The 27,962-nt window shown below is 33.5% G+C and overlaps 1 protein-coding gene across 2 annotated transcripts in view; it reads left to right on the plus strand.

Moving 5' to 3' along the window:
- The first annotated feature begins 3,125 nt into the window (after positions 1 to 3,125).
- LOC129954234 (homeobox protein extradenticle) overlaps positions 3,126 to 27,962 on the plus strand; it is a 68,966-nt gene continuing 44,129 nt past the window's right edge. For both annotated transcript variants that reach the window (XM_056068008.1, XM_056068009.1), the window contains exons 1-3: positions 3,126 to 3,284; positions 3,481 to 3,664; positions 15,370 to 15,735. In XM_056068008.1, coding sequence (XP_055923983.1) covers positions 15,468 to 15,735 — 268 coding nt within the window. In that variant the 5' untranslated portion in view covers positions 3,126 to 3,284; positions 3,481 to 3,664; positions 15,370 to 15,467. The remainder of the gene's footprint in view (positions 3,285 to 3,480; positions 3,665 to 15,369; positions 15,736 to 27,962) is intronic.

Here is a 27,962-nt window from a genome sequence, read left to right on the forward strand (position 1 = left end):
AAACCATTCATTTCTGCGAAGAACAGACAGTGCCAGAATTGAATTTGCAAAAGCACATTTGAACTGGAATGTGGAGAAATGGAGGACGGTCCTCTTCTCTGATGAATCGAAGTTCAATTTCAAAGGATCCGACGGATTTCATACAGTACGTAGGCCAGAAGCTAAATGTTTAAAGCCTCGCTATTTAAAAGGAACAATAAAACACGGTGGGGTAGTATTATGGTCTGGGGATGTTTTTCCAGTGAAGTGTGAAGGAGTCGGACCGATCCACAGAATTAGAGCTATAATGGATAGTTTCATGTATAGAGATATCCTTCAAAATGTCATGTATCCTTATACAGAAGAAAACATGCCATTGAGATGGATATTTTAACATGACAACGATCCTAAACGCAATGGCCAGCACAATCCCCTGACCTCAACCCGATAGAGAATCTGGAATAATATTCCCAGCCAGTACATAGAAAACCTTATCATCTCCATGGCGCATCGATGTGCTGCCGTCATAAAAAATAACGAATATGCCACTAAATATATTGACATTTTGTTAAAGATTGTGTTTGAAAAATGTGCTTCAGTTTTGTCCAATCGTTTTTAATAGGAATTCTAAATATTTTGTAATATTATAAATATGTAAATAATTATAGCAAATCTAAATACTGTTAATTTAAGACAATAATATTATTATTTAAAATAAATTTAAAAAAAATAATTTTATATCTTAATTTGTAGTTTTATTTGACTTTTTTCAAAATAAAATGATTTCCTGCTTTAGTTTTGTCCGTTCAGCTTTTAGTTGAAGGAAAAATTATTATTAGCTGTCATTTTGACATATGTAATTGGAATTGGCTTAATACAAATTTCTTATGACTAGCTTTCAAATAAAGTTGCTTTAATTGGAAAGCAATTTTTGGCAGCTCACCAATTAGATGCTAGAAGCTTGCCTTACTTTCAAGTCCCTTATGTCGACTGAACCTGCCCAATGACTTTAAGTTAACAACAAACTTTTGCAACTGAAATTTTTATCTATCGATTCAAATATTTAGTATTTAACTACCGAAATTGCTTCCCATTGCTTTTGTATTTCAAGCTATAGTTGTCCAAGTTGACCAATTTTGAAGAGTGCTTGGAATAGTTATCTTGCTACAACTTCCAACTAAGTGACAAATTTTTCTCAGCATACGGAAGCAATTACCTCTTTAAAAATACCAAGATATGTTTCCTTGATCATGATTATCATTAATTTGGAAGATCGGTCCAACAATAAACCGTCACCGTGTTTCACTTAAGGATGGCTAACATTTATTCTTGTTTAATTATTTCAAAGAATGGAATGACAAATATTGGTCAGCACGCCCATCCTTTTTACCTGCCAAGGTTTGTTACCTTGTCGTCGTTAACAAATAGTGGAAGACACTGTTCCTCACCTGAAATATACACTTATGCTTTAATTCGGGGCGCATTTTAACATCGTCCTATCAGCGTTACAATGGGAAGAGAGGACGAAAAGATTAATAAGTTTTTTTTTGCCACCACATGTACGATAGTTACCTTCTGTGGGCCCTTTACTAATAAATGTTGCCATTATTAATCCAAGCCTCTGAGATTAGGCCCAAATGAGCCTTTGCTGTTTGCAACGATGGAGTTGTTTAGGTCAGTTTTGCCATGTCGTCGTAAGCATTCTCGATCCATTTGAAGTCAGGATCCAAATTACCTTCCTTATTCTTCTTTCTTAGATGAACCATGTTGTCCTTGATCGGATTAGACCCATATAGGCTAGATGTGGTAGGACATAGGGAAGCTGAGCACCCTGCCTCATCCATGTAGACATTGGTAAGCTTTCCTCCACTAGTATACGTACCTTTTGGAGTCGAGGTCACCTTGGTACCTGATATTGTCGAGGCTTTGGCTGCAGGATCGTTAGTGAATCTTTTTAATTGCCTTGAAGAGGGGTTTTATGCCACAGTGACACTTGCTTCGGTGCTTGCGAAGATAGGCATCTTCCATGACGAAGATTCTCCTCATCCGATGATATCACTCCCTCCCAAGCTCCCGCATTTTCATCGTCGCAGTGAGAGAAGTCCATCAGACACCCATGAAGGGAATCACGATGCACAGAGTTTACTATTGTTGTTGAAAACGCCACTGCAAACTTATCCTGTTTATAGGCCAAGCCATCGCCGCCCACATCCGATGTTACTTCTGCCGACTCTTGAATTTATATACCCACTTAAGTTTTAATCTGACTTTTAAATTTAAATTTGTATTAACGATTGACGTTTAACTGACTTTTAAATTTAAATTGGTATGAACTTAAATTGATAATGAACGATTGACATTTCTGTTTTTTTTTTTGTGTTTTTTTTTTTGCCTGACAGCATGCAGCGGGAGGGTAAGATGTTAGCCCTCCCACCACATCAAGGTGAGAACCATGGGAGGGTCAATAAGGTTTTATCTTTATTTGAGAGAGTCAAAGTCATTATATGTGAAAAATAATGTCGTTTTAATGGCCGTCGTGGATTAGTGGGTTGCATGCATGCGAAAGGTCCAGACTTAAAAACTTAATAAAGCCCTACAAGAAAAACTCAAATCATACGCTGTTCGTGGCGTAAAACAAATAAAAAAGTCCTACAAAAAATTTGGGTATATATACATTATTATTATATACAAAGATTCAAAGAATAAAACAAATTATTCTATCATTTCCTCTAAGTGGACATTTATCCTGTTGCATAAATGTCATTTTTTCTTGTATTTCTTATTGGAAGGCAAGTCAAATTTCTAGAAGCTGATTGGCCCGCTGCCAAAAAATAGACTTACAATTATGGAAACTTTCTTGTCAAGTCAACTCAAAACAAATCTCCTTTAAACAATATCAGCTGATCATGTATTTTGTCATTTAACTGAAAGTGAAATTTCATAACTAAGTGATTTACTTACTTACAAGTGTGAAATTAAAGGCATATGAAAAATTAAATATTTAATTTTGTCATATTTTGCTCTCAAAGACTGCAATTGAAGTCTCGCTTATTGTCTGCTGAACCTGTCCATTGATAGCTGAACGCAGTTCACGGCATAGATTATTGTACTAGTGCAGAAGTTACAAGTTGAATTTATTCAACTTCACCTCCACCACACTGCGGCCATATTGGAAATATCTTTTTTAGACACTTTTTCTTTTTAAATCCGTGTAAAAGAACAAGAAGAAAATAAAATCGCGTCGGCCATTAAAATCTAAGCAGGGAGAACCGACACTCCTTTCAAATAAAATCTAAACTCCTATGGTAAATAATTGTTTAACAATTAAGTGTAAAGTGCGATATTGTAGTGCAATCAATATATTTCATTTATCCCTAATTTTATCATTTGCAGTCCGAGTTTAAGTTGTGAAATTTTGTTTACAAAACAAAATCTCGGCTATCAATTTATTTTCACTGCTCATGGCTCATCCCAATCCCAATAATTTATTGTTCATTCCAGAGCGACGACGGCCGTGAGTGTCGAGGGAATTTGTGTGTAAACGGAATTGAGTTGGGATTCCTTGTAATTTTCGTTTAATTCTCGTAAATTCGTAAATTGAATTTGTTTTGATTTTTGTCCTAAAGTCTAAATCAACAAAAAGCAGATAAAAACTTATTTCTCTAAAAAATAATAAAAGTTCAATGTGAGTATACATAAATACATAATGTATATAGATATATATATATATAGAAAGTGTAGGTATATATTCTTTTTCTTGTTTTGTTAAATAGACTTGTGTGGAGGGTGTGTGGTGGTGATGTTTATAGGAAAATGTCAAGCAAGGTTTGAGGTGGAAACAAAATGAGATGTTAGTTGGTGCGTTTGCTCTGAATTATCCACCTACGAATATTTAAGGTCTTGCGTAAAGATGGTTGTCATTTAATTTTGATTTAAAAGTTGATTCTTACGCGTGTGAATTTGAATGTTTTTTGAATGAGTCCTTTGCCTCCAAAATAAAATCCGTAGTCATTCACTCTCTTTTTTAATTGTGGAACACGTTTGGAGGGAGTGGTGCTGACAGTTTTGTTGGAATGTTGCCCATGTTTATATTATAGGTACTCCTGGGGAGTGATTTCAAATAAATTTTATTTAATTTTGTATAGCAAACTATCTAATCAGAAGCACTCAATGTCAAGAAATTTGAATATTCAGTAGGTTCAGAGTTCAGGGTCATTAATTTGTGATTTTGTGTTGGTAGCACTGTAGTCTGTTCTTTTTCTAACTCTTTAACTATTGTAATCCTTTTTAGTTTTTAAGCATCAACATTTTTACAAAATATGGTGGCATAACATCGTTTCTAAGCGAATAACGGGAGTAGACTTGTGGTTTTTAATGTGGCAATACTTTTTTCGGGGTTTATCTTTTTGATGGCTTGAATTGTCCTGTTTTCTTTGCGATTTGAAAATATATACACTTACTTCTAAACAACGTTTGCAAATCGTTGAAATTTATCACCAAAACAATGGTTTCTTTCACGCGACGCATCGAAACAATAAATTTCTTTAAGGAAACTTCTGATGAAGACACCGGGTCATATGCAAAAAGATAAGTTCAAGCTCTTAACTCACTTTTCTGAGAACATTCTTAGAGTGGTATGCAAAGAACTACAGAGACCGAGATCGATCTCAAGCTGTGAGTTCGATCTCAAAGTATTGAGACCTATCTCTCGACAAAAGCTCTATGTGAGAAAGTTATAGTTTTGAGATGCCAAACGATGAGCAAACGCTCGATTGCATGAGATCGATCTCACAAAATTGTGGAGGATGGCTTTTCTCTTACTCAGTTGATAAACAACTATCAAAATGGATGAGTTTCAGAATAACTTCGATATAAATGGTGTTTATAGGTATAAATAGAAGATGTCCAATTGGTGAAGGTTTTCGAAAATTGTATAGATTTAGTGAAAGAAGTGTGCGATTATTCACCGCTGAGTTTTTGGGCCTAATCCTGGAAACACGCGGTGGTGCTTTGACTTATCAAGAAAAAATGAGGATTTTGTCTGCGTTATGTAGAAGATCCTGGATTTCAAAGCGGTGTTGGTGAAGGAATTTGTGTCAATCAATCAACGATATCTAGGATTGTACAGCAGGTCGCAACAAAAATTGCAAGCCGTGTAACTGATTGAAGAAATAGAAGAAGCGCAAAGGTTATGAAGCAGTAAGTATGAGTTTCCTTTCGCCTTTGGTGCTTTGGATTGTACACATGTGCATTCTGCGTATAAGAAACCATTCTATCACTACGAGGAGTACGTCAACTTCAAAGGACACTACTCAATGAATGTACACGCTAAGTGCAATGCGAATACAAAATTTACAAGCATCAAAACAAGCAATGCTTTTTCCCAGCTCTTAAGAATTATTTTCTTAGTTTTAGTTTTTTTTTAAATCTATTTTGCTTTTAAAGCGGGACTTCATATTTGACATTTTTTTAGTAATTTTTTTTTTCACTTACAAAATAATGTCTCGCCAAATTTATTTTTAAATGCTTATATGCTTCTAAGAATAGCATCTCTTTTTCTTGCCTTTAAAACTGGTAATTGCGACTTCTCCAGTAAAACTTTGTTTAGTTTCAATTACTAGAAAAGATTTTAAGCATTATTGTTTATAATTACACTTTCATTCTCGCTATTAGAAGACATTTTTCCTTCTTTACTCAACTGAACGTACATGAACTACTGATTTAGGTAGTGCAAGTGCATACAAAGACCTTTGAGATCGTTCTCATATCTCTGAGTCTGAACTGTAGAGAGTGAACTCGTTTTTTTGCATATGAGACTGACCCCGATTCGGAGTCTGCTCGATCGATCTCAGATGCGAGTCCAAGCTCGTCAGCCCTGACTTTGAGAACTTTCTCATCTTTTAGCATATGACCCACTATCCCGTATCAAGGGCCTGTGTCGTGGTTAGTTTAAGCTATCATAGGTTTTCATCATTGAAACCAATCATTGGAATTTAAAAAAAAATGCATTTGAAATGCACTCCATCAATTTTTTCTGACATAAATCTTTGATTGGGATTGTGTAAAATTTTAACACAAATTAGTGGAACGATTTGTTTTACTTTTATACGTAAAAGGATCAGCTGTTCAGGAAAATGAATTACAATACGGAAAATAAAAAAAATACATTTTTAGCAAAAAATAACTGCGCAATTAAAATTTTTTTTTTTTTTTTTCACAAACAATTCTTTGTGTGATTTCCGATCGATCAGTATATAATTTTTTTTTTCCAATCAAAGGGAAATACAGTTAAATATCCATTAAAAAAAATGTACGGTGTGATTTCAATGATACCTATAACTGGCCCTGGTGACGACTTGGAAGAGAATATTCAACTCAAATACACTGCCACTGCCCCAATTGCTGGTAAAAGGGGTCGAAAGTGGACCTCTCGGTTCGAAATTGTTCGAGTCGATGGTTAGTGCGTTGAACTGTAATGCCACTATGCCAGAGGTCTTGGGTTTGATCTCTACCTATGCCGTCTAAAATTAATGTCACGGCTACTGTCTCTTGCGAGGAATTGACAAATTCTCCAAGAGTAATTCTTGTCAAGAAAAGTGCTTTCTCAAATTAGCCGTTCGGCTTCGGCCTAGAACTGTAGGATACCTCCATCCCGGACAACAGTACTGGCACACAGGAATGGTTGAGAGTTCTAATTCAGTAGGCCCTATAGTATAGGAGCTCGCAACGTTTTCGATCGAGAATTTTAAGGTCAATTAATTTTTCGATATGTTGTCTTTCTTGCTCTTTCGGTTAGAGTCTGGGCTATCTGGCTGGCGTTAGCGGTTGCGTTTGTTGTTTTCCAAACGTTGCTAGCTCTCAGACTACTAGTTCTCAACGGACTGTCGCGCCACACAATTTATTTATTTATAGACGGGGTCTCCACTTGACCGAAATCATTTTTAAATCATAATAGCAAACCTTTTTTTTTTAAATAAAGCTACATTTTTAACCATATTGTTAAAAAATTGCGTTTTGTAACTTCTTGAAAACCCCACATCTAAAATAAATACTCTTTAGTTATCGTCTTGGCTTTTTAAAGCCAACTTTTTTACATAAAACACACAAAATTGATGTATTTTGTCAGTTTTGCCTCTGTTTTAGAGATGGCATAATTTATTTATTTGAAGTTATTTATAAACTTAAGAGCTCAACTTTTCATTACCACAGCACGAAGTTCGACTTTCATGTTTTTTATTTGATAGATATGAGCAAATAAATAATAACTATAGCATTTTAAAACGAGGAAACATTTATTTTAATTTTAAATTAATCTTCCAAGTTCACTTTTTTACATACAAAACACGCAAAAAACTTTGAAATTTCTTCCACGTTTTTTGGTCAGTGTTGCCATATTTATTTTTTTGTTGGGGAAACCCAAACTCGCACCCACCACAAATCATATTGTTATTCCGAGCAGGGGGTTGCAGGTTGGTAGTATGCCCCCCCTTACAACCTAGCTGTTAGTTCGCCGCCGTGCTATCAATTCAACAAAAACTTGTTTTAGGCTCAAAAAATGGAAAAGTTGGGTCAAGTGCGTAAAAAAAATATTTTTTTCTATGACTTAAATATGTTTTCTCGCCTTAATATTTAAAGCATGTTCTATTGAGACCCCTTCCTAATTGTAAAAAAAAAATCGGAAGCGAATTCGTGCTGCGGTAATGGAAAGTCGCCCCAAGAAGTCGGGTTAAAAACCGAAACAAACATTTTTTTTTATCTTTCTTGCCTTAAACCTCTTTCATTGAGGCTCCTATCCAAATGTTGAAAAAAAACAAAGAATATTTGATTCAAGGTATGTTTTACATACATATTTATATTTAACTCAATTATTCACATGTATTACATTTCTCTAGGAAGTTAAAAGCAGCTTTAGAGCTTCCTTTTGTTATTCAATTTCTATTTGAAGCTACCCATAAAAATTTGTTTTAAATTTTTGATATTAGAAGTTTGGCAGATCAGTTTTTTAGCAATAGTCGTTTCTAAATCATTCCACCAAATTCCAACAACTTTTAAAATTGATATACAGAAGCTCACAGCTTATTTGATACAGTGCTAGATTTATAATTTAAGTTGTTGTAGCATGCAAACAAGACTGATTATCTACAAAAAATCATTTTTTTTTTTTCAAAGAAAATCAAATATACTTCAACAATGATCAAAAGTTTATTTAAAAATAATGGTATTTAAGAAGGTAACAACTAAAAAACTAAAAATGCAATAAATTTCATGCCACATCTTAATACAATATCATTTGTCTTAGAAAAAACTTGCGAGTTTTAAAAATCCTTGACATTTCAGTACTTTGTGTGGTACCCTTTTGCCTTTTCAAAAGTTTCTAATCTTTTTGGCATGAAATCAACAAGCTTCTTTGTTATTTCCGATCTAAATTTCTGCCATTTATCTAGAAGGGCCTTTTTCAGATTATTTTTGTTACAAATTTTATGTCTTCGTATATTAATGTCCAACAAAGCCCACAAATTTTCTATCACTTTCATATCTGCTGACTGCGCCGGGGGTGTCATCTGAAGACAATACCAGATGAGCCATGTCTGCACGATTCCTGACTTATGCTTCGAGTCATTATCTTGTTAAAATCGGAAATTTTGACGAATACCCAACTTTTCTGCACTTTTCGTCAAATTATTTTTTAATATATTTATATTTAACATATTTTTGTTCATCCCTTTAATTAATTCCAAATTGCCAACCCCTGGTGCAGATTTACAAGCCCATACCATCACGCTTCCTACACCATACTTAACTGTAGCTTTCAGGTTTTCCGTTTTGAGTTCCGTATTTGGCTTTCGCCAGACATAGGACAACCCGTCGGACCCAAAAATGTTGAATTTAGATTTTTCTGTAAAAATGACACTGTTCCAGAAGTCGAAGTTTTTTAAAATATGCTCGTAAGCAAGGCAAGGCGGCTTCTCTGATTTACTCTAACTGGTCAGAGGCTTTTTACGAGCGACTCGCCCATTGGAATCATACTCGCGTAGCACACGGAAAATGGTTTCAGCACAACATGTCTTCCCTAGTTCTTGTTCTATTTGGGGCTGATAACTTTGGATTATTTTTGATTTTTCGAACAATGTATCTTTCATCAGAAGCGTTGAAAATTTTGTTCCATGCGTTTCTTTCCTTGTCTTTAATATGGTTTTAATGAATAAATCTCTCTATTATATGCTGCACTGTAGAGGCACTCAAACTTACACATTTTGCAATTTGCCGTTTTTTGCCATTTAGCGAACTTCAATTGTTGTGCTGCGACCCATTTTGAGTTAAAGACTTGGTTTGTTATTTTGGCTTACGAAATTACAATATTAATTATTATTAATTAAAAATTGATCGCGAACTAGGTTACATAAAATAAAAATAAATAAAAACACTAAGTTAGCTGTATCAAATAAGCTGTGAGGTATTTTTTGATCAAAACTGCGTTTTCCTCTTAGTAGGAAGAATATGGACGTTAATTTGAGAATTCTAAAATTACTATTTGCTCTCTGAACTTGGGTCTGCAAACTTTTATTTATTTTATTAAATTACATACATTTAAATTTCGGACATATATGTATACATTTTACCTTAATAGATATACTGTTTTTATTTTGGAAATAAACAGTGTATCAAATAAGCTGTGAGCAACTGTATATGGGATTTTCTATGATTAAAATAAAACAATTTATATTTGATCTACATCTGTCAAAACTCAAGTTTCCTAATTTCCTCTGTTTGAGCTTTTCATGGGCAAAATAAATTTCCAGCTTTCAGTTTAGCAGATAAAAGTTTCTTTTTATTTTTTATTTATTACGGTCGCAAAAAAATTTGATACTAAACAGAAAGAAAGAGAATGGCCAAACATATATGGAAACTAACTGGTGTCCCGAAATGAGACCTATAAAAACCATTAGGTACTATGGAGTTTACCAACGAATGAGTATGACAAAAAATAAAAAAAAACACTGCGAATTCCAACAAATAAAGACGAAATGTTTTAGACTTCATAATTTTGTAGGTATAAAATTTTTGTTATTAACATATTTGGATGTTAAACGAAACATAAATATGTAGGTATTAGATTAATCTTCTTGATTTTTTTGTTGGTAAGATATCGATAGTATCTGGTTCTTCATCATCTTGTAAAAAAAAAACAATTACAGTGTATCCATTTCTTCTGGTCCTAAATAGCTTGAAGTAGGACATTAATACCACATACATGTTAAGTTAGTATTCATGGTTGATATATTTTATTAAATTTTCAAAGTTGGTAAAAATCGTTTACTAAGTAAATGCTAAAATGATAAAAACTACTGCAAATTTAGATCTATTTCGTATTCGTACGCTTAGATTTCAGATTTCATATTTAGTTAATCGAGCTAAATCAGCGGTTTAAAGAATGGTTAACCGGTTTGTCAAGGAAAAAAGGATTGAAAAGTTACCTCAAAATACAACAAGAAGTATTTTCAGCACGTAGGACAAGAGGATGATTGTGCGCGAAATAAATATATCAAAAAATAAGTACACCAAAATTGGCACAGAATCCTCGCCAATCCGTGGAAAAACAATTTTGCACTGAAATGTTGCGGAATTGTATACGAGAATATTGTTTCAACGGATGAAAATCGCGCAAAAAAAAAAACATTTAAAAGTCATGTCAACAGGCTTAAACGGGTTGTTTTCGCCAAAGAATACCAAGCAAAAGACTTTGACTTCTGGAAAACGGTTATTTTCACAGATGAGTCAAAGTTCAGTATTCATGGCTTGGATGGCAGACAAATGGTTTAGTGTAAGCCGAATACTGAATACCTTCCGCAAAACACTCGAGGAACCGCAGGGTGAGGGGTTGTTTTTCAGCAGCTGCAGTTGGGAAACTGTACATAATTGAAGGAATTACGGATGACAAGATCTGCATAGGTGTCCCGAAGACGAATTTAAAAGATAGTGCTGTACGAATGAGTCTAGAAAACAACTTAACTTTTTATCAAGATAACAACCTAAAGCAACCCGTGGCTTCTCCTTAAATACAGTAAGGTTTTTTCAAACCCCCCCACAATCACCAGAAACTAATCCGATAGAGAATTAATGGGACGAACCGCAGAATCCGCAAATGCACCATTAAGAACAAAAACGACTCGGGAGAAAATTCTCTATGAATGGACACAAATAACCTCGGAAACAACTGAAGAATTGGTAAGGTCAATGCCAAGACGATTAAAAGCTGTAATTAATTCCAAAGGTTATGCCACAAAATATTAAAAAAAAAAATTTGTTGACTGATTAAAACAGAGTACGAATATGAAATTGACGGTAGTTTTTTTTATTCTTTAAATTTGTTTAGAAAAATAAATTTTACCAACTATGGAAATTCTATAAAATATATCAACCACGAATTTACTTTATTTGCACTTTATTTACTTTTGTATCTGAAGTCATTTTGGATGAGGAAAACAACTTTTTATTGAAGGGGTACCAATATGAAAATTGAATTTTTGTTTGGCGGATTAACAGGCGAAAGAATGAATTCATCCTTAATTGTAAATATACAAATTTGAACTAGCTTTACTTTAATTTTCCTATCATCTTCTTCTCAATCCACAATAAAATATAAAATCTTATTTAATTCTCCTGGACACCCGTTATCTTGAGCATTCCTGGGATTCCTCAAATTTATCCCTTTCACAATAAATATACACCGTAATTGAATCAATTTTTTAAATTTAGTATTGTTTATTAAAATTGACAAATTCAATAAAAAAAAAAACAAAATTTGTGGATAGCTATCAAACCAAAAGTGTCAAATTACTGGAATATAGGAAGAAAAAGTTAAACCAAAAGTGTCAAATCACTGAAATATATTAAGAACTATTTTCGCTCCGCCGCGAATTCGTTAATAAGGAAATACGACTCAAGTCGAATTTTAAAGGTCGACTTGAAAACGATCCGCAGCGAACCTCATAAACAGGGCCCTGCTCTTATTGTTCAATGGTACAAAATAATGTATTGGAGCTAGGATTTCCAACGATGTACATACATATATCTTAATTAGGAGCAATAGGTAGACCAACATGACCATTACACTTTAACAAAATATGAAAGTAATTTAACCAAATTGATAGATCCATCAACTTGATCTTCATCGTCTTAAACTTAATCAAGCGGTGAAAATTGTTTTGAGTTGATGATGATTCTATTTCAACAGAAAAACAAAAATGTTTTGCTTGAAATTTGACAATTCTACCTTACTCGTTAGCACGTTCACGAAGTTTAAATTATACAATGCCAATACAAAATTCCATTCGTGTTCATTACCTGGAAAACATTTGTTTGATGAAAACCTGAATAAACTTGTGGAATTTAGTTAACTTTAGTTAGGAAAAACAGACCACTGCCATATGACAGCTGTCAAACTCAGGTAATTAGAAATGTCATACCTGAAATTTGTTGAATGCTTGCAATTTATGATAATGAATAGCTTAAATTATTAAAATGTACAACTTTTCCGCTCATAACATGATGATTATGGTCTTCATATTCGACCAACTAGTTGCCCAAAATAATTTCTTAAATAAACATAGTTTCGTCATGAAAATGTAAGGAATATATCCAACAAATAGTAACATATTAGTTTCACCCCGAAACCACTATGGTTAAATATGTCATGCATCTTCCTTTTGGCCGGCGGCTATTGGAGAGCATAACTTGTACGAAATGTCGCTACACCACACGATCAATTATGCTTTTATTGCGTGATGTCATTTAATTAGACACCGTTTTTTTGACAACCGAAAATTTAATGACCCTGTTCAATTTCTTCGTTTCATTAAAAATTACAACGGATCTAAAACCTTGATTCAATGAAGATATCCAAAAGTATAGAAATTAAATTCTAGACTAAGCTGTGTCTGTGTGAACAGACATGTTTTTAATGAAAATTGTTTTGCTGATTTGACAACGCGTAACTTAATAATGGTAATTTTTCTAGGTATATCCTTGATCTTCTTCAGATTTCACTTTCACACGAAATTTTCAATGGGATGCCCGTATCCCGATCTTAAAGCAGATTCACATACACCAAAGTAAATTGACACTACTTTTCTTGTCGCATGTCAAAGCGTTACAAAATGTAAAATTGGTTTACTCGGGTGTCGAAATACTTAAAACATTCGAAGACAAATTCTAAACTCCGTTTCCGACAAAAGACGCATGATGACTAGACCAAAATTTGCAACAATTTGTACTTGCTCGTCTTTTTGTTTTTAGCTATAAACCCATAGGTACGTTGCACCATGTAACCTTGCTTTACACTATATCCCAAAATACTAAATTTGTTTTTGATAAGCTCTAAGGATTTGTTTAGGCACACTACGCCTTACTTGTTCCACCCTTTCGTACCTACACGCCTATTCAATTGACGTGCTTTACCATTTACCATTTGGATTGATTTGTAAAAAAAAAACAATTTTTGAACTTACGGGTAATCCATTTTTGAAATAAATAATTGAAATTGTCCCATTGTGAGCTGAGAAAAAAAGTGTAAACAAGAAAAAAAGCACAGCTTTTGGAGAATTATAGCCTCTTAGTACAAACCTTCAACAGCTGTTTATTTTTTTACAAAATGGAAAGAATGAGCAATTTCCTGCAAATCCAAAATCCAATGTTCCTAACTTGTACTCAATGTGATTAATTGGCTTGTAATACTCAAATGTCTTACTTAGTATATTAAAAATGTTTCTTAGTAAATCTTCTTCAAACTTTAAAGTACTCATCAATGATCAATTAATAAATAAATAATCCAAATTCACTCATTTGTTGACCTTCAATCTTTCCTTTTGTGGCTGCTATCGTAATTCAACATTGATCTTAAAGCAAAACAAAATAAAAAACAACTTCGAACTTCGTCCTAAGTGTGAGCATCGGAACAAACATCTAAAATATAATTTATAGATACACTACACTTATATATACATTTCCACGGGGATAGCCATATCACCTTCTTTGAGAGGCAGTACAGAGGCCCAAGTATCCATATCCATTGATTTTTGTTCACGCTTTTTTTTGTTAACTTATATTCTTCCCACTTTCTTTCTTCTACTCGTTGGCCCAAGTTTAACAAAGAGTTCAAACATAAAGGCGCGGGTGGCAGTTGTGATGCGGTGTGGTTTGGTTTGGTGTGGTGTGGTGGCATCCAACATCGGGTTGAAAAAGTAATACACATCTAAAGAGACGAATACCACTTAATCCTCTTTTGTTTTCTTATTTGAATGCCCTTGTCCCATGTAAAACCCCTCTGCCTTCCTCTATGATACACAGTTGTGCTAGAGATGAAATTGCGGGCTGATGATGGGCTGTTGTTTATGCTTCATCCTCTTCTCGCAACACAACCTAACATGGATGGAATATCAGGTATATCGACAGGGCAAGTGATGATATCGTTCTCCTCTCTGGTCCTCTCTTGCCTTCTTCTTCGTGTTGGTGTTTGATGCTTTAGTTGAATTCTCTATAATGGTTACCAGGTGTGTCATAAATTTTACAGAAAAAAAATATATTCTTTATTTTGGAGTCCGTTTAAATAAGAAGTTCTGTATTTCCATCATGAATAGGATCAACTGTCTTTTGAATCCAAATCTTTAACCAACAGATTTTGGTTAGTTATTAACAATTGTTTTGTTAAAAGCTTCTTTAAATCATATTACCGCGTTTTAGTATCACCGATACCACAAATGGTTCCACTTTTGACAGCAAAACAAACTGTGTTTTTAGTCTGCTAGGGTTACACCCTTAAGGCATCTTATCATGAGACCAGACTATTTGGGTTTCAAAAATTAACCTAGATAAAAAACAACAATTGTTTTATACATATGTATGTACATATATTCATACATAATCCCGAACTCAATATGTGAATACAAAAAGAACCCTTATATTTCCTAGCTTTTCGAAAACATGGTATTTGACACAACCTGGCAACCGACTTAGACTAGAATGGCTTTTGCTTTTGCTTTCGGTTAACTTGGTTGGTTGAATAGTAGAGCGCCCGAAGGGAAAACTATCTTCGAGATAAATTCAGATTCAGTCAACTGCGGGAAATAGATTGGAGTTGTTTGTCGTGTATTCTTCTTCTTAAGTTGACAACTTCACGCGGTTTTGAAGTCAACATTTTGGTATTTTTGAGTGATATTGTGTCTTTTGTTGCATCTTGTATATTTTTGTTGCCTGTGTTTTCTGCTCGTTCTTATCAAAAGTTTTGCTTTTTCTTTATTTATTTATAATTAATGTAAAGAAAACAAAAACAAACATAAAACATAAACTGATTTCTAAGTGTCGATTTTTGTATCTCTATTCCGCGTTAAACAGAAAAATACCTAGACAAACTTTATTTGGAAATTGAAGCTGAAGGAACACACTGAAGCGGCCACAAAATTGATTCCTCCTCAAATTCAAGCTTTCACATAATGGAAGATCCCAATCGTATGATGGCCCATAGTGGAGGTATGATGGCACCTCAAGGCTATGGAATGCCCGGACAAGATGATGGCACAAATGCTGGTGGCAATGAAAATGAAGTTCGTAAACAAAAAGATATTGGCGAGATTTTACAGCAAATTATGAGCATTTCGGAACAATCGCTGGACGAAGCACAAGCGAGAAAACATACATTGAATTGCCACCGAATGAAACCGGCATTGTTTTCTGTGTTATGTGAGATTAAAGAAAAGACTGGTGAGTTATTTTTAATTAAATTATTTATTTCATTTTGTTTAAAATATGTTTTGGGGGAAAAATTTCATGTTTATTATTAGACGCAAAAAAAAAACATATACCTCATCCTAAAGTAGGGACTTCCTTGATAAATAGTTTCATACACCACAAAACTGTCGACAAGGATAAAAAATCGATGGGCATGATGATATATTCCAGCGCATGGATTTTTCTCGCAAATAAAGCGAGAAAATAGTGCTCCACCTCCTTAACCTCTTGATTTGCTTTCGTGTTTTTTGTGTTGTTTTTTTGTTGTTGTTGTTGTTGTATTGTATCCTCTTCTTTAATGATGGTGACAAAACGAATTTTGATACAGAAAAGTCTTCGTCCTTTTTGTGAAATCCTTTTTTTTTGTTGTGTTTTGTTGTGGCAGTGTAGGAAAGGAAGGTGTACAGGAGATAATAACTTTTGTTGTATACACATAGACATTTGATTTTTATTAAAGTACGGATACTGTACCTTTGCTATATGAGACATGATAGGTGGCATCTGTTTTATATGTTTTCAGTTCTCACAATCTAGTCAAAAAAAAAACAACAAAAAACAGAAAAACGAGAAACAAATTAAAGGACAGCAATGTCATTTTGCTTTGTTTCTTTCAACATAGACGTGTTTGGCATGTATTTATTTTTGCTAGGTTGGGTATAGAAAGAAGCTGAAGAATCGAGTGTAGAAATTATGTTAATAACGGCAAACACCATCTAAACAGAAAAAAAAGAACAAATAAAAGTATAATGCCAACAATGATACATGCTTCAATGGAACGAAATATTGAAATCGTCCCAGCAGCAAACAGAAAAAAGGAAAAACACATACATTTTGAAGGAGCTGGTTACTGAAGCAAATTATATTATAGGTTTTATATTTTTTGTTTGTTTTAGAACGCAAATAGATACGTGCTTGGCTTGGTTAAAGCTTTTAAATTTAAATTCGATCCTATGCGTTTTAAAGGATTGGGGACTTTATGGAAAGTTAAATTCAAATGCATATGTTTCAAAAAAAAAATAAAGTCTTATGAAATTATATACATACAGTCTTATTTAATAGAATTCGCTAAACAGATGAATAGTTATACAGTGAATAAGGATTTATGTAGGCTCTATGTAACGTTGCGAAAATTCCTATTTATAAAAAAATCTGCTATAAATTTTAGTTATACAATGCTTATATCAAAAAAAGTGCCAAAAGTACTATAAAATCTGCTAGTTGTCATAGCAACTAAAATATAACAAAATAATTCCAATTATTTGTATGATATTCTCTTTCGAAAATCTATATTTTTTTTAGATTCTTCGTTTCTTCGGCTCACGAGCTAAACTCGAGAGGCATTATTGTTTTTATTTTAATTTCAAAAAGAGAGGAGAGAAATCAAAATGACATTTACGAAATAATAATAACAATAATTTCCTTATGTAGGCTCTATTCAACCTCAAAACGCGTTTAGCTTATTATGGGACTATGCAACCTTGTATAAGTTTTATAAATAGCATTTTTGCGTTTAGAGGCATTATAGAGATAACATAACTTTATGTAGGCTCTATACAGCGTTTTTAAATAAGACTGATAATGTATGTATATTAGTTTTTCAAGATGTTTCAAATTAAAAAATAGTTTTTAAATTTGTTTGATAGAAAAAAACAGGGATATCAGTTCTAATAATTCCTTCTTACAGCCATGTTTTTCACTGAGATTAATACTATTTATAGATGTGTACCCAAGTTTACCAATCAGTGAGACCAAAAACTCAAATTCCTGATAAACTTATATGTTATATGTAGGTACTTGGAAATTAACACAATTTATTTAAGCTATTAGTTTTAAGTACGATTTAACTCCAATAACAATCATAAATTGAATATGTGTAGATTTATGTTTGGTAATGCAGGTTGTTTTGGTCAATTGAATTAGCTTTTCTGAATTCTAACTAAGATAACGGGGCAGGTCAAATCACAAAACAACCAATTAATTCTGTAACATCAGGTTTATTGAATATGTTCCTTTAAAAATGCTTAAAACAATCAAAAACTTAACAATAAATTGTATGATGATTTTGCGAATTAGAAATCATTCGGTTTAAATCATTTAAGTATGTTACTAAGTTTCTGGAAATACTTTTTTGTTATGACTTATGACTCTTTATTTTAGTCTATATGAAGTTTTGAGCAAACCTTGAATTTATCATTTTCCTAGTTTCGCAAAATACGTTTTGTATTATTGTGATTAGTAGAAATATAATTTTCCTGCGGCTTTTTTGGTCGCTGTAGTTTTTGCCATGAAACAATTAAGTTACATTAACTTTCCTAACGTTTCGGCAGGGATTGCTGCCTTCTTCAAGGGAACTTTATTAACACAAAAAAATACAAATAATCTTAGTTAGATCAATGGGATACAAACACACCCAAGAAAAATAGGAAAAAAAATAAATATTAATTATATTAGTTAGTATAAATTAGAAATAAAACTATAAATATAATAAGCACTTGAAAGAATGAAGTTAAGTCTAAATTAATTAAAGCCCAAATTACATTTAAGAAGAAAGAAGAGAGCAATATACAGCAGAAATGTTTTGTGTATCTTGTTTTCGGTTCATGTTCCTTTTGTTATTGAGAATATGTAATGTTTCTAACTTGTAGCGTTTGGAAACATGTTTGTCTGTGTGTAGAACTTCCACGCCTTCAAAGTTTGGGGAATGACCGCTTACTATGCTGTGACTGGCCAGGGCTGTCCTCTCAGAATTTTTTAGCTTTATGTCGTACGTATCATTCGAGATGCGTTGTCTAAGAAGTTGTTTTGTGGTCCCAATATAGCACAGGTTGCACGGTTCGTTTGATTTACCATTGCAGTTAATTGTGTAGATCACATCTGTTTTTTTGTCCTTATCAGGTTTCGTCTTGAGTTTTGTTTGATTTGAAAGCAAGTTGAAACTCTGTCAATTTTTTCGAAATGGATTTTTTGAAGTTATCGGATAAAATTGGGACCTAAACCATGGTTTTGTGGTGCGGATTCATCAATATTTTCTCATGGAATTTGCATTTTGTGTTTTAACCCATTTCCGGCGGCTACTAGTTCCAGGTGAGCTAGAAGCTTGAAATTTCATATGCTGTCTATTTATATCTGAACTTAGTGAAATCTGAAAAAAAAAGTTTAAAACCTTCTAGTTTTCCGGAAAATTCGTGTTGCGTTTTCCCAACATTAGCCGAAAGGGGTAGCAGAATTAATAAAAAATTTCGAGTTTTTTGTTTTAAAATTTAGGTAAAAGCTTTATTATGAATATTTTTTTTTTGGAAATATTATTAGTTGTTGTGTGCTTTAAACTTCATGATGATACATATTATTATGAAGAATGGGTCCTTATGTGGTATGTATCAAAACATTTCGGATGAATTGGGATCTTACACTTCTTGCAACAAAAAATTGTTTGACTGGAACAATTTCGACATCGAAGACGCTTTTCCATTTTTATTATAGTATGTTTTATGTCATCAAATCGAACCATTTCGTTGGGATTTCCTTCCCTTTGATGTGTTGGCGGAATATTTGATGATCGCAGTAAGGAGTCTACAACATATGTCCTAAATTCAAGTTGTGACATTGGTGTTTCCTTTGCAAACTTTTTGCAAATACCATGAATTTTCCATGCATTTACCAATGCTGCATCCAATGCATTTGATAAAAGTGGCCAGTACCACTTCTTTCCTCGAATCCGTATCCGGTAATTGCTGATAGCATTATCAAACAAGTCCACTCCTCCCATCGTGAAATTATATTTATGGATTGCATTGGGCATGAGAATGTTGACGTGTTTCCTTCATTTTCGATCAAACCGTTTTGCTTGAGTGATTGGTTGGTCCATCAAATGATTTGAAAGAACTGTTACAATGGAGTTATCGTTCCAACGAACAGCGGCAATTCCATTTTCCTTGTCGAATGCAAAATCCATAGTTCCTCTATTTTGTTTCTTCATTTGTTTGGGTTCTGTCAACTTTGCTTTACCAGTTCTATTTTCACGAACAGTGCCTATAGATTGGTATAAAAGAAATTAATTTTTTAGTAAAAATAAATGGTAAGTTAAAATTACCTGTTGCGAAATAACCCAATTCTGAAAGACGATAAATCAGTTTGTGCGACGTGAAAAAATTGTCAAAAGTAACTGTGTGTTGGTCTGGAACATCGATATTAGAAAGAAGTCTCAGAACAACATTTTCCCCTAAGCCAAATCCAGGGGAATTATCAGCACTTGCACCACCATACGGAATGAATTGATATAAATATCCATCGTGAGAACACAGGTCCCAATATTTGTATCCAAAACGAATTGGCTTCCCTCTTATAAACATTTTTGCAGAATTACGTCCATAGTAGGGTATCATTTGTTCGTCTATTGAAAGGTGATGGGAAAATACTCCGAACTGCATAAAATTCTTATTGAGCATGTTGTTTAGAGTTGAGACTTTAGCAAACTTGTCGCTGGGATCAATTGTACTGTTATCACAGGCATGTAAGAACGATTTGATAAGTTTGAAGCGGTCTCGGCTCATGGCTTCTTTTATTATATTGCAGCGAAAGACTGGTTGATTGGACCAATATAAATCCAACTGTGGAACTGTATGCAATCCAGAAAAATACATTATTCCAATAAATGTACGGATTTCATTGAAATTTGTCTTGAATGTTAAATTATTTCTATCCGCATTAGCATACGTATTGGTGCTTTCAACAATGAAATTGATAATCTCATTATCAAGAAATAATTCGAAAATTTGAAGAGGATTGAAACTGCCTACAAGAAAAAAGGATTGGATTCAACTTAGGAAGTTCTGAGTGATTTTTATTTTAAACTTACCTATTTTGTTATAGATCGCTTGAATCTTTTCACTTGATACGTCTTTTGGAGTATTTGAAAAGCCAACTCGATGGCTCTTTGACCACTTTGGTAATTTATATTGAAAAGACGTCGATTCCTTTTTAGAAGTTGATGCAATATTTTGTGATGTTGATGCATTTTCTGAATCATTTGGCTCACATTGTAGATCGTCTAATATGCATTCCAGCTCTAATTCACCGGCTAGTTCATTTGGCAATATGTTCGCGTCTTCCAATAATTGGACGTTATCATCAATTTCTTCATGGTCACTCAAAGCATCATTTTTTGGAGGCAAAATAATCACGTTTGTTTCAATAGCTTTATCTACTTTCTGGTTCAATTCATCATCTTCGTCTGAACTTGGATTCATTAACAAATCTTCTAGTTCTTTAGCCGACAAAAACCTCTGGCGATACATAATAGTTTTTTTTTAAACTTTAAAACACAGATATTTTTATAAAAACACTTGTTTGCACAACTGACGATTTTTACGTAATAAGTGAAATTTAGAACGAGTCACACGTACTTATATACCCGAAATATTTATTTTCAACATTATAAATTTTTTAATATGCAGCCCGTTTTTTATACCTGGTTATAATGTAAATACAAAAAGTGTGCTAAATGTATGGAAATGGGAAAAGGGTTTCCCAATAAATATACCTGGAATTGTTGAATGATTTTTTTTAGATAAAAATGCACACTATATCTTGAAAAAAAGGAATCAATTTTTACTGCTGTATAATCATTTCTAAGAATTATCTCGCGCGGATGGGTTAAACGGTTTTTCCAAAGGGTTTTACCTATTTGGTGAATGAATTTTTTTATTGCACTAACATGTATGTGATTGCTTTACACACACATCAATTTTTAATATTGTAAAAAAATCATTTTGGTTATCTAATGATATCAAAAATGGACAAAAGAAAAATATTATTTCTTTGTGCTTTTGCTACTGCATTTGGCTAATGTTGCGTAAACGCAACGCAGAGGTTTTATCTCACCTGCGAGGCAAATTACCCATAAAAATTGGTTCAATTTATTTTAGAATATAATTTCAACCTCTGTTTATATGTTTGTAAAGTTATTTTTTGAATTTTGTTTGCATTTTTTTTTTTTTTAAGTTTGAAAATATTACCTAAAAATTTTTAAAATTGCAAATTTTGAAGATATTAAAAACTCCAGAAATAATTTTTTTTTTTTAAATCCAAAAACAAGTCGATTAGATAATTTAATAAACGTCCAATATTAGTTTTAAAACGGTATACAAAATGTACCAATTAAGTCCCTGGAGACCCAACGTGAGACGTTGCGTTTTCGCAACATTAGCCGGAAATGGGTTAAGAGGAGACTTCAAATTATGATAGAAGGATTACCATTATCACTTTAGATTTTGATGACCTTTTCCTCGTTGGCGACGTTTAATCGTATATCACTTATTTTGAAAAATTTAATCACGAGGTTGGAAGAAGAAGTATTGATGTTAATATGCCTTGCTTGGTTTGATCGGAAATAAACTAGTCTTCCAGATGCTGTTGGTTTTTGATACCAGTCGAAAAGCAAACAATTTTCTTCACGGTAGATTTTTACATCTAAGAACGTGTTTTGTTAACCTCATTTTCAATTGTGAATTGAATTTTTGGGTGGAATTCGTTTAGAATTTTTATCACTTTGTTTATGTTTCTTTTATCCATTATTGCAAATATTTCGTCAACATATTTTGCTATTAACACAGGTTTTTCTTCAATGTTATTTAAACATTCATCTAAAACGTCCAAAACCAGATCTCCATTGGCATCCCAACAATTTGTTTGTAGAAGAAAATTGTTTTCTTTAAGACAAAAGTCTAGAATCTCAATTATTTTATTTTCTACCATCTTTGTGCTTTTATTTATTATATCCCATTTCTTCTTGACAATGGTGATAGCCATTTGAACGGGGATGTTAGTGATCAATGAAACTGTATCAAACGAGGCTAAAACATCATTTTGACCTTGTTTTACATTTTTTGCTTTTTCAACAAATTCAAACGAATTTTTATAGAGTAGCTTGAATTTGTTGTAACGCACTGTAAAATTTTGTTTACGTTTTGGAGTTAGTTTTTGGTGCTGATTTCCATCTACTCAAGTTTTAAAAATTATTTTTATATTTATTAATATGCTTCAAAAACTTACGTGATTTAAATGTTAAGGCAACGGAATCGTTACAAGAACAAAAATTGTTTTCAATCCATTTTTTTAGCGTTTCTTTCAGATTAATTGGGACTCATTGAATCAAACAATTTATAAAGATTTTTTGAAAATTTTATAAAATACTATAAATATTTCAATTGATTATAAATTAAAGAAAGGGATTAGAGATTTGAAAACCATAACGACTTTATTGAATATGTATGTTTTTTTTTTTTAATTCAAAAAAGTATTATTTCTAAAACCTTACGGGATAGACTAATTTTGAAACCGTATTTAATGAATCAAGGCTATTTAACCTGATTGAAAAAGTGCAAAATCTTGTCGATCAGTGTAATGTTTTGCACGCTCAGGAATGTTGCCACCAATTTCTGATTTTTAATTTATTAAATCTGATATTAAAATTTAGTTTAAAACGACTTCATTTTAAGATAAGAATAGATTTTACAAAAAATTAAAACCAACTTCAGGTGATTTTTTTATATTAAAAGGAACAATAATTAAAATGTTACAGAATAATTTAAACACTTAAAACCATTTACTTTTTTCCGCGTTGTATGTATGTCGGACCCGAAAATGTTAAACTTTGACTCGTCCGCAAATATAACTTGCTCCCAAAAGCTAGCTACCTTTGTAATGTGTTCTTTTGCGAACCTTAAACGACTATTTTATTCATAATGAAAGGCTTTTTCGCGCAACTCTTCCATTAAACTCGTTATTCCTCAAAATGCGTCTTATGGTTTTCGAGCTCGTTTTCCACCTTACTAGTCAGTTTTGTTGCCGATAACTTGGGGTTTAGCTTCATTTTGCGAACAATGTATCTTTCATCTTGCGCAGTTAATATTTTGTTTGGAGCATTTCTTCCCTTATATTGCACACGGTTTTCAAAAACAAAACGGTGGATTATGGCCTTTGCCCTGCCGTATGGAATATTGACAATTTACGCTATTTTCCTCCGAGAAAGTCGATTCCTCTGATAAAACAGGACAATTTCATGTTGTTCAATTGTTGTTCGCTTTCCCATGTTTAAAAAACTAGCTCCTTTATGAAACATAACTGAAACTAATAATTTTATTTGGAAATATAACAACTTAGAGACTGACATAATAAACACCGTTATTCTAATGTTTTCGATTGACCAATTGCTTCTTAAACACAGTAGTAAAATAAGCTGTCGCATTAGAAAATCTAATTATATTACGATTTTCTCAGGTTAAATTTAAGACTTCTAAATAAAATAAGTCGATAAATTGTTATTTTAAAGATTACCTTTATTAAAGTTCCTGCGTTTGTACTTTTTTAATAAATTTTATTGGTTAGGAAGTATACTCAGTTGAATGAATTAATAAGGGGTGGGTCAAATAAGCTGTGAGCCACTGTACAACACTATTAGTATTTTAACTTCCTTCTACTGATTCATACAATAAAGCGTATTCAAAAAGACAAAAATAGTCGTTAAGAATATAAAGTCTGTCAAGTAAGAGAGACTTTACCGACAGTTAACGAAAGATTTCGCTCTAACTCCTTCGCGAGACGAAATTCGTCGGATCTGGAGATATTTGCCACTAGAATACGCCGTCAAACCATGTCTCGGAGATGCCAGGCAATTGTCGACGCCGGTGTTGACTGGACACATTATTGACTAAATTTCATCATTGTTTGTAATGTGTAAAATATATATATAAATATGAAAGTCTCACACGACCACGCTCTTACTTGACAGACTGTAAGTTTATTTAGTCTTTCATTATAAGGTCAGTATATAAATTACTTTCATAATCTAAAAATCCACAACATTTGAATCTGAATGTATTTTAATAATTTTGGTGATTCGAATTTGAAGATTTTGATTTTTTGATCTTTATTCAAGCATAAATGCATTCATCGAAGCAAAATAATTTACTATAGCACCAATTTAAATAGAAAACCAAAACAACACAATTTTTAATTTAAAAACCTTTCAGAATATACATAAACACTAAACTCTAAAAGAAATTGTCACTCAAACAAAAATTAATAGATATTTTTTTTAGAAAGTTAGAATTTTGAGTCAAAATTGGCTACAATATATTACGTTAAAACTCAGTTCCATTAAGCTGTTAGAACTCAAAAATAATTTCGAACCGAGTTCTATAGTAATGATTAGATGTGAGGAAATACTCGAGTTCTAAATATTTTCAAAATCAAGCTCCAAAAATAAACAGATAATAAAATCAACTTATGTTATTGTTGACCTTCGACGACTTACATAGGTTAAATTCCCAAATAAAATTCTTGCAACAATTATGCAAAAAATAGGATTTTATTTACTATTAAATAAATTATATTAATTATAAATTTCATGTATAATTTAATGTGTCCTACTTACATAGGTATTTTTCACAAAAAGGAATTAATCTCGTCGCTCGTCAACTTTTTCTCTTCTCGATAATCTTCAGTCCAAAGAAAATGCCAGACAAAATGGTGGAATTATCTTAGGTCTTTTCTTTAAATATGTGCTCCCACAGAACGGACAATACGAGAAACAGCATAATTAATTTTTTAAAGCTGAACTGGAACTATATGTGGGAATTTTACTTTACAAATCTGGCGAGATGACATCCCGGGCCACGTCTGACCCTGTATCCGAAGACTCGATACCCAAAACAGCGAGCATTCCGACTGATCTCTTTGGCAAAACAGTTCCATTTTCAACACGCACGTCCGCTACTCTAACTACTCCGTCAAGTCCAGGATAAACTTTCGTTACTCTACCCAATCTCCAAGCCGCTCTTAGCTCTCCCGGATTGATTACCAAAACAATGCTGTCGACTTTCACCGGCTTTTTAACCTTATGCCACTGCGAACGCCTTGTTATTTCTGGTAGGTATTCGGTGTCCCATCGCCTAGTGAATTCTTTCATAAGATGTTGTGCTCTTCTGCTATACAATCGGCTCCATTTATAACTATCAGAAAAAACTCCTGGTGCGGTGACGTCTCTGTCACTATCGCCGAAAAGAATTGAGTTAGGGGTGAGTGGCTTAGGATCTTCTGGGTCAACGGGTAAGTGGGTGAGTGGTCGTCTGTTGATCTGGCTCTGTGCTTCCAACAGACTATTTACAAGTACGTCTTCTCGAGGTGTTACACCTCTCAGTATAAATTCAGTACTGGATTTGATTGATTTTATAAGCCTCTCCCAAGCACCGCCCATCCAGGGAGAATAAGCTGGTATAAACTGCCAAACTATACCCTCGTATTTCGCGCAGTACTCACCGAGTCCTTTCTCCATCTCCTTGCAGTCCTTTTCGAGGCAGTTTCGTGTTCCAACGAAGTTGAGTCCATTATCACTATAAATGAACTTTGTGACAACTCTGTTGATTAGAAAGCGACGCAGGCCCATAATACACTGGTCCATACTAAGATCATTCAGAACTTCGATATGTACTGCTCTAAAGCTCAAGCATGTGAATATCATGCCATATCGCTTGACGGTGCCTCTTCCATACTTGACATACATGGGACCAAAGCAGTCGACTCCTACGTGAGTAAACGGCCTTAAGTCAAAGGCTAGGCGACTCTCCGGGAGTTGCCCCATTAGTGGCATAGCTGGTTTTGCCTTTAGTCGCCGGCACATATAACATTTCGATTGCACACGCGCTAACGGATGCTGATAATCCAAGCCCGCTCTCTTATGTCAATTATGGTCGTCTCCGTTCCTCTGTGAAAATTAGCTTCATGGTAATGCATGATCAAAATCTCAACCAGTGGATGGATCTTGGGCAGAGATGGCAGAAATGCGATTTTTCTTGATTAACTACATTTGTTACGTCTACTATATAAATGATGTAGTTAATGTAGTTAACGTAGTTAACGTAGTTAACGTAGTTAAATGGAGCAGACGTAGCGGTAGACGTCAAAACTTAGTTTAAAATGTCCATTCAACCACTAAATTGACAAATCGCATCGAAAAGATAACTGTGAAAGTGTGAAAAACCAACTCTCGAAAATTCGGAACAGGCTTAACTAAGAACATTACAAAAAATTAATAGATATCATATACACTATACTCTTAAAATGAACGACAAAAATAAAACAGATGATTATTAAATTTGCATTTTTCTTTTATAAAACTTCGAATTCCTTGATTTAGTTCATTTACGCAACATATTTGGTTCTTATGTATAGTTCAGTGTTTTTCACTCGTTAGTCGTTACTTATTCACTTGTTTTTTTAAATTCCTTTTGAAATTTAACGTTTTTTGTGAAGGTAGCACACGTAACAAATGAAGGGTAGTAAATGAAACAAATCAAACGTGTAGTTTATCCAATTAACTACACGTAGTTTACCGAGTAGATTACCTGACGTAATCTACTCTGCCATCTCTGATCTTGGGCAATATTGCTGGGTTACGAGCAGCATACGAAAGTTTTCCATTTTGGGCTCTTGAGCTTAACCGCAATGTACCTTCATCGTCAATGAAGGGAGATAAGCTCGACAAACAACTGGTAGCCGCAACACTTTGCTTTCGTCTCAGACTGGACACCTCATCAGGAAAGGCTTCTTGTTGTATTTTTCTAAATACCCAATCCTGAGCACGTAGAATTTCTGAAGGGGTTACAAATGGCTCTCTCTCAATAGGCTGCTTTCTTAACAAATCTCTGAACCGCAAGATAAATGCCAGTACTCTTATTGCCGAAAACCACCTAGCTTGAAACCTTGCCTTTAACTCATCATAAACTTTGAACGATATCGATTCTCTGTGGATATGTATTGGAAATATAGAAAAGTCAACATCGCTTACCTTGTCGGTGGAGCTTCCAATCTTTCCTGCCGTAATAGGCCATTTATCTCGAGGACACATCAAAAAGCTAGGACCAGTAAACCACCTTGATTTTCTAATATCGGTGTCTTCTGGAATTTCCCTTAACCTGGTTCCGTCATCGGCAACGTTATCGGATGACCTCACATAAAACCATTGAGCTGGATTCGATACATCTAAAATCTCGCCGATGCGAACTGCCACAAAACTGGGGAACTTAAAACTCGAGGAACAAATCCAGGAAAGCACCGTCTTAGAGTCTGATAAGAACATAACTTCGTGTGGCTTGATCGAGTGTGAATTCTTGACGGTCTCCGCAATACGAGTACCAAGCACT

The sequence above is a fragment of the Eupeodes corollae genome, chromosome 1, assembly GCF_945859685.1.
Source record: "Eupeodes corollae chromosome 1, idEupCoro1.1, whole genome shotgun sequence".
NCBI classification, from domain to species: domain Eukaryota; kingdom Metazoa; phylum Arthropoda; class Insecta; order Diptera; family Syrphidae; genus Eupeodes; species Eupeodes corollae.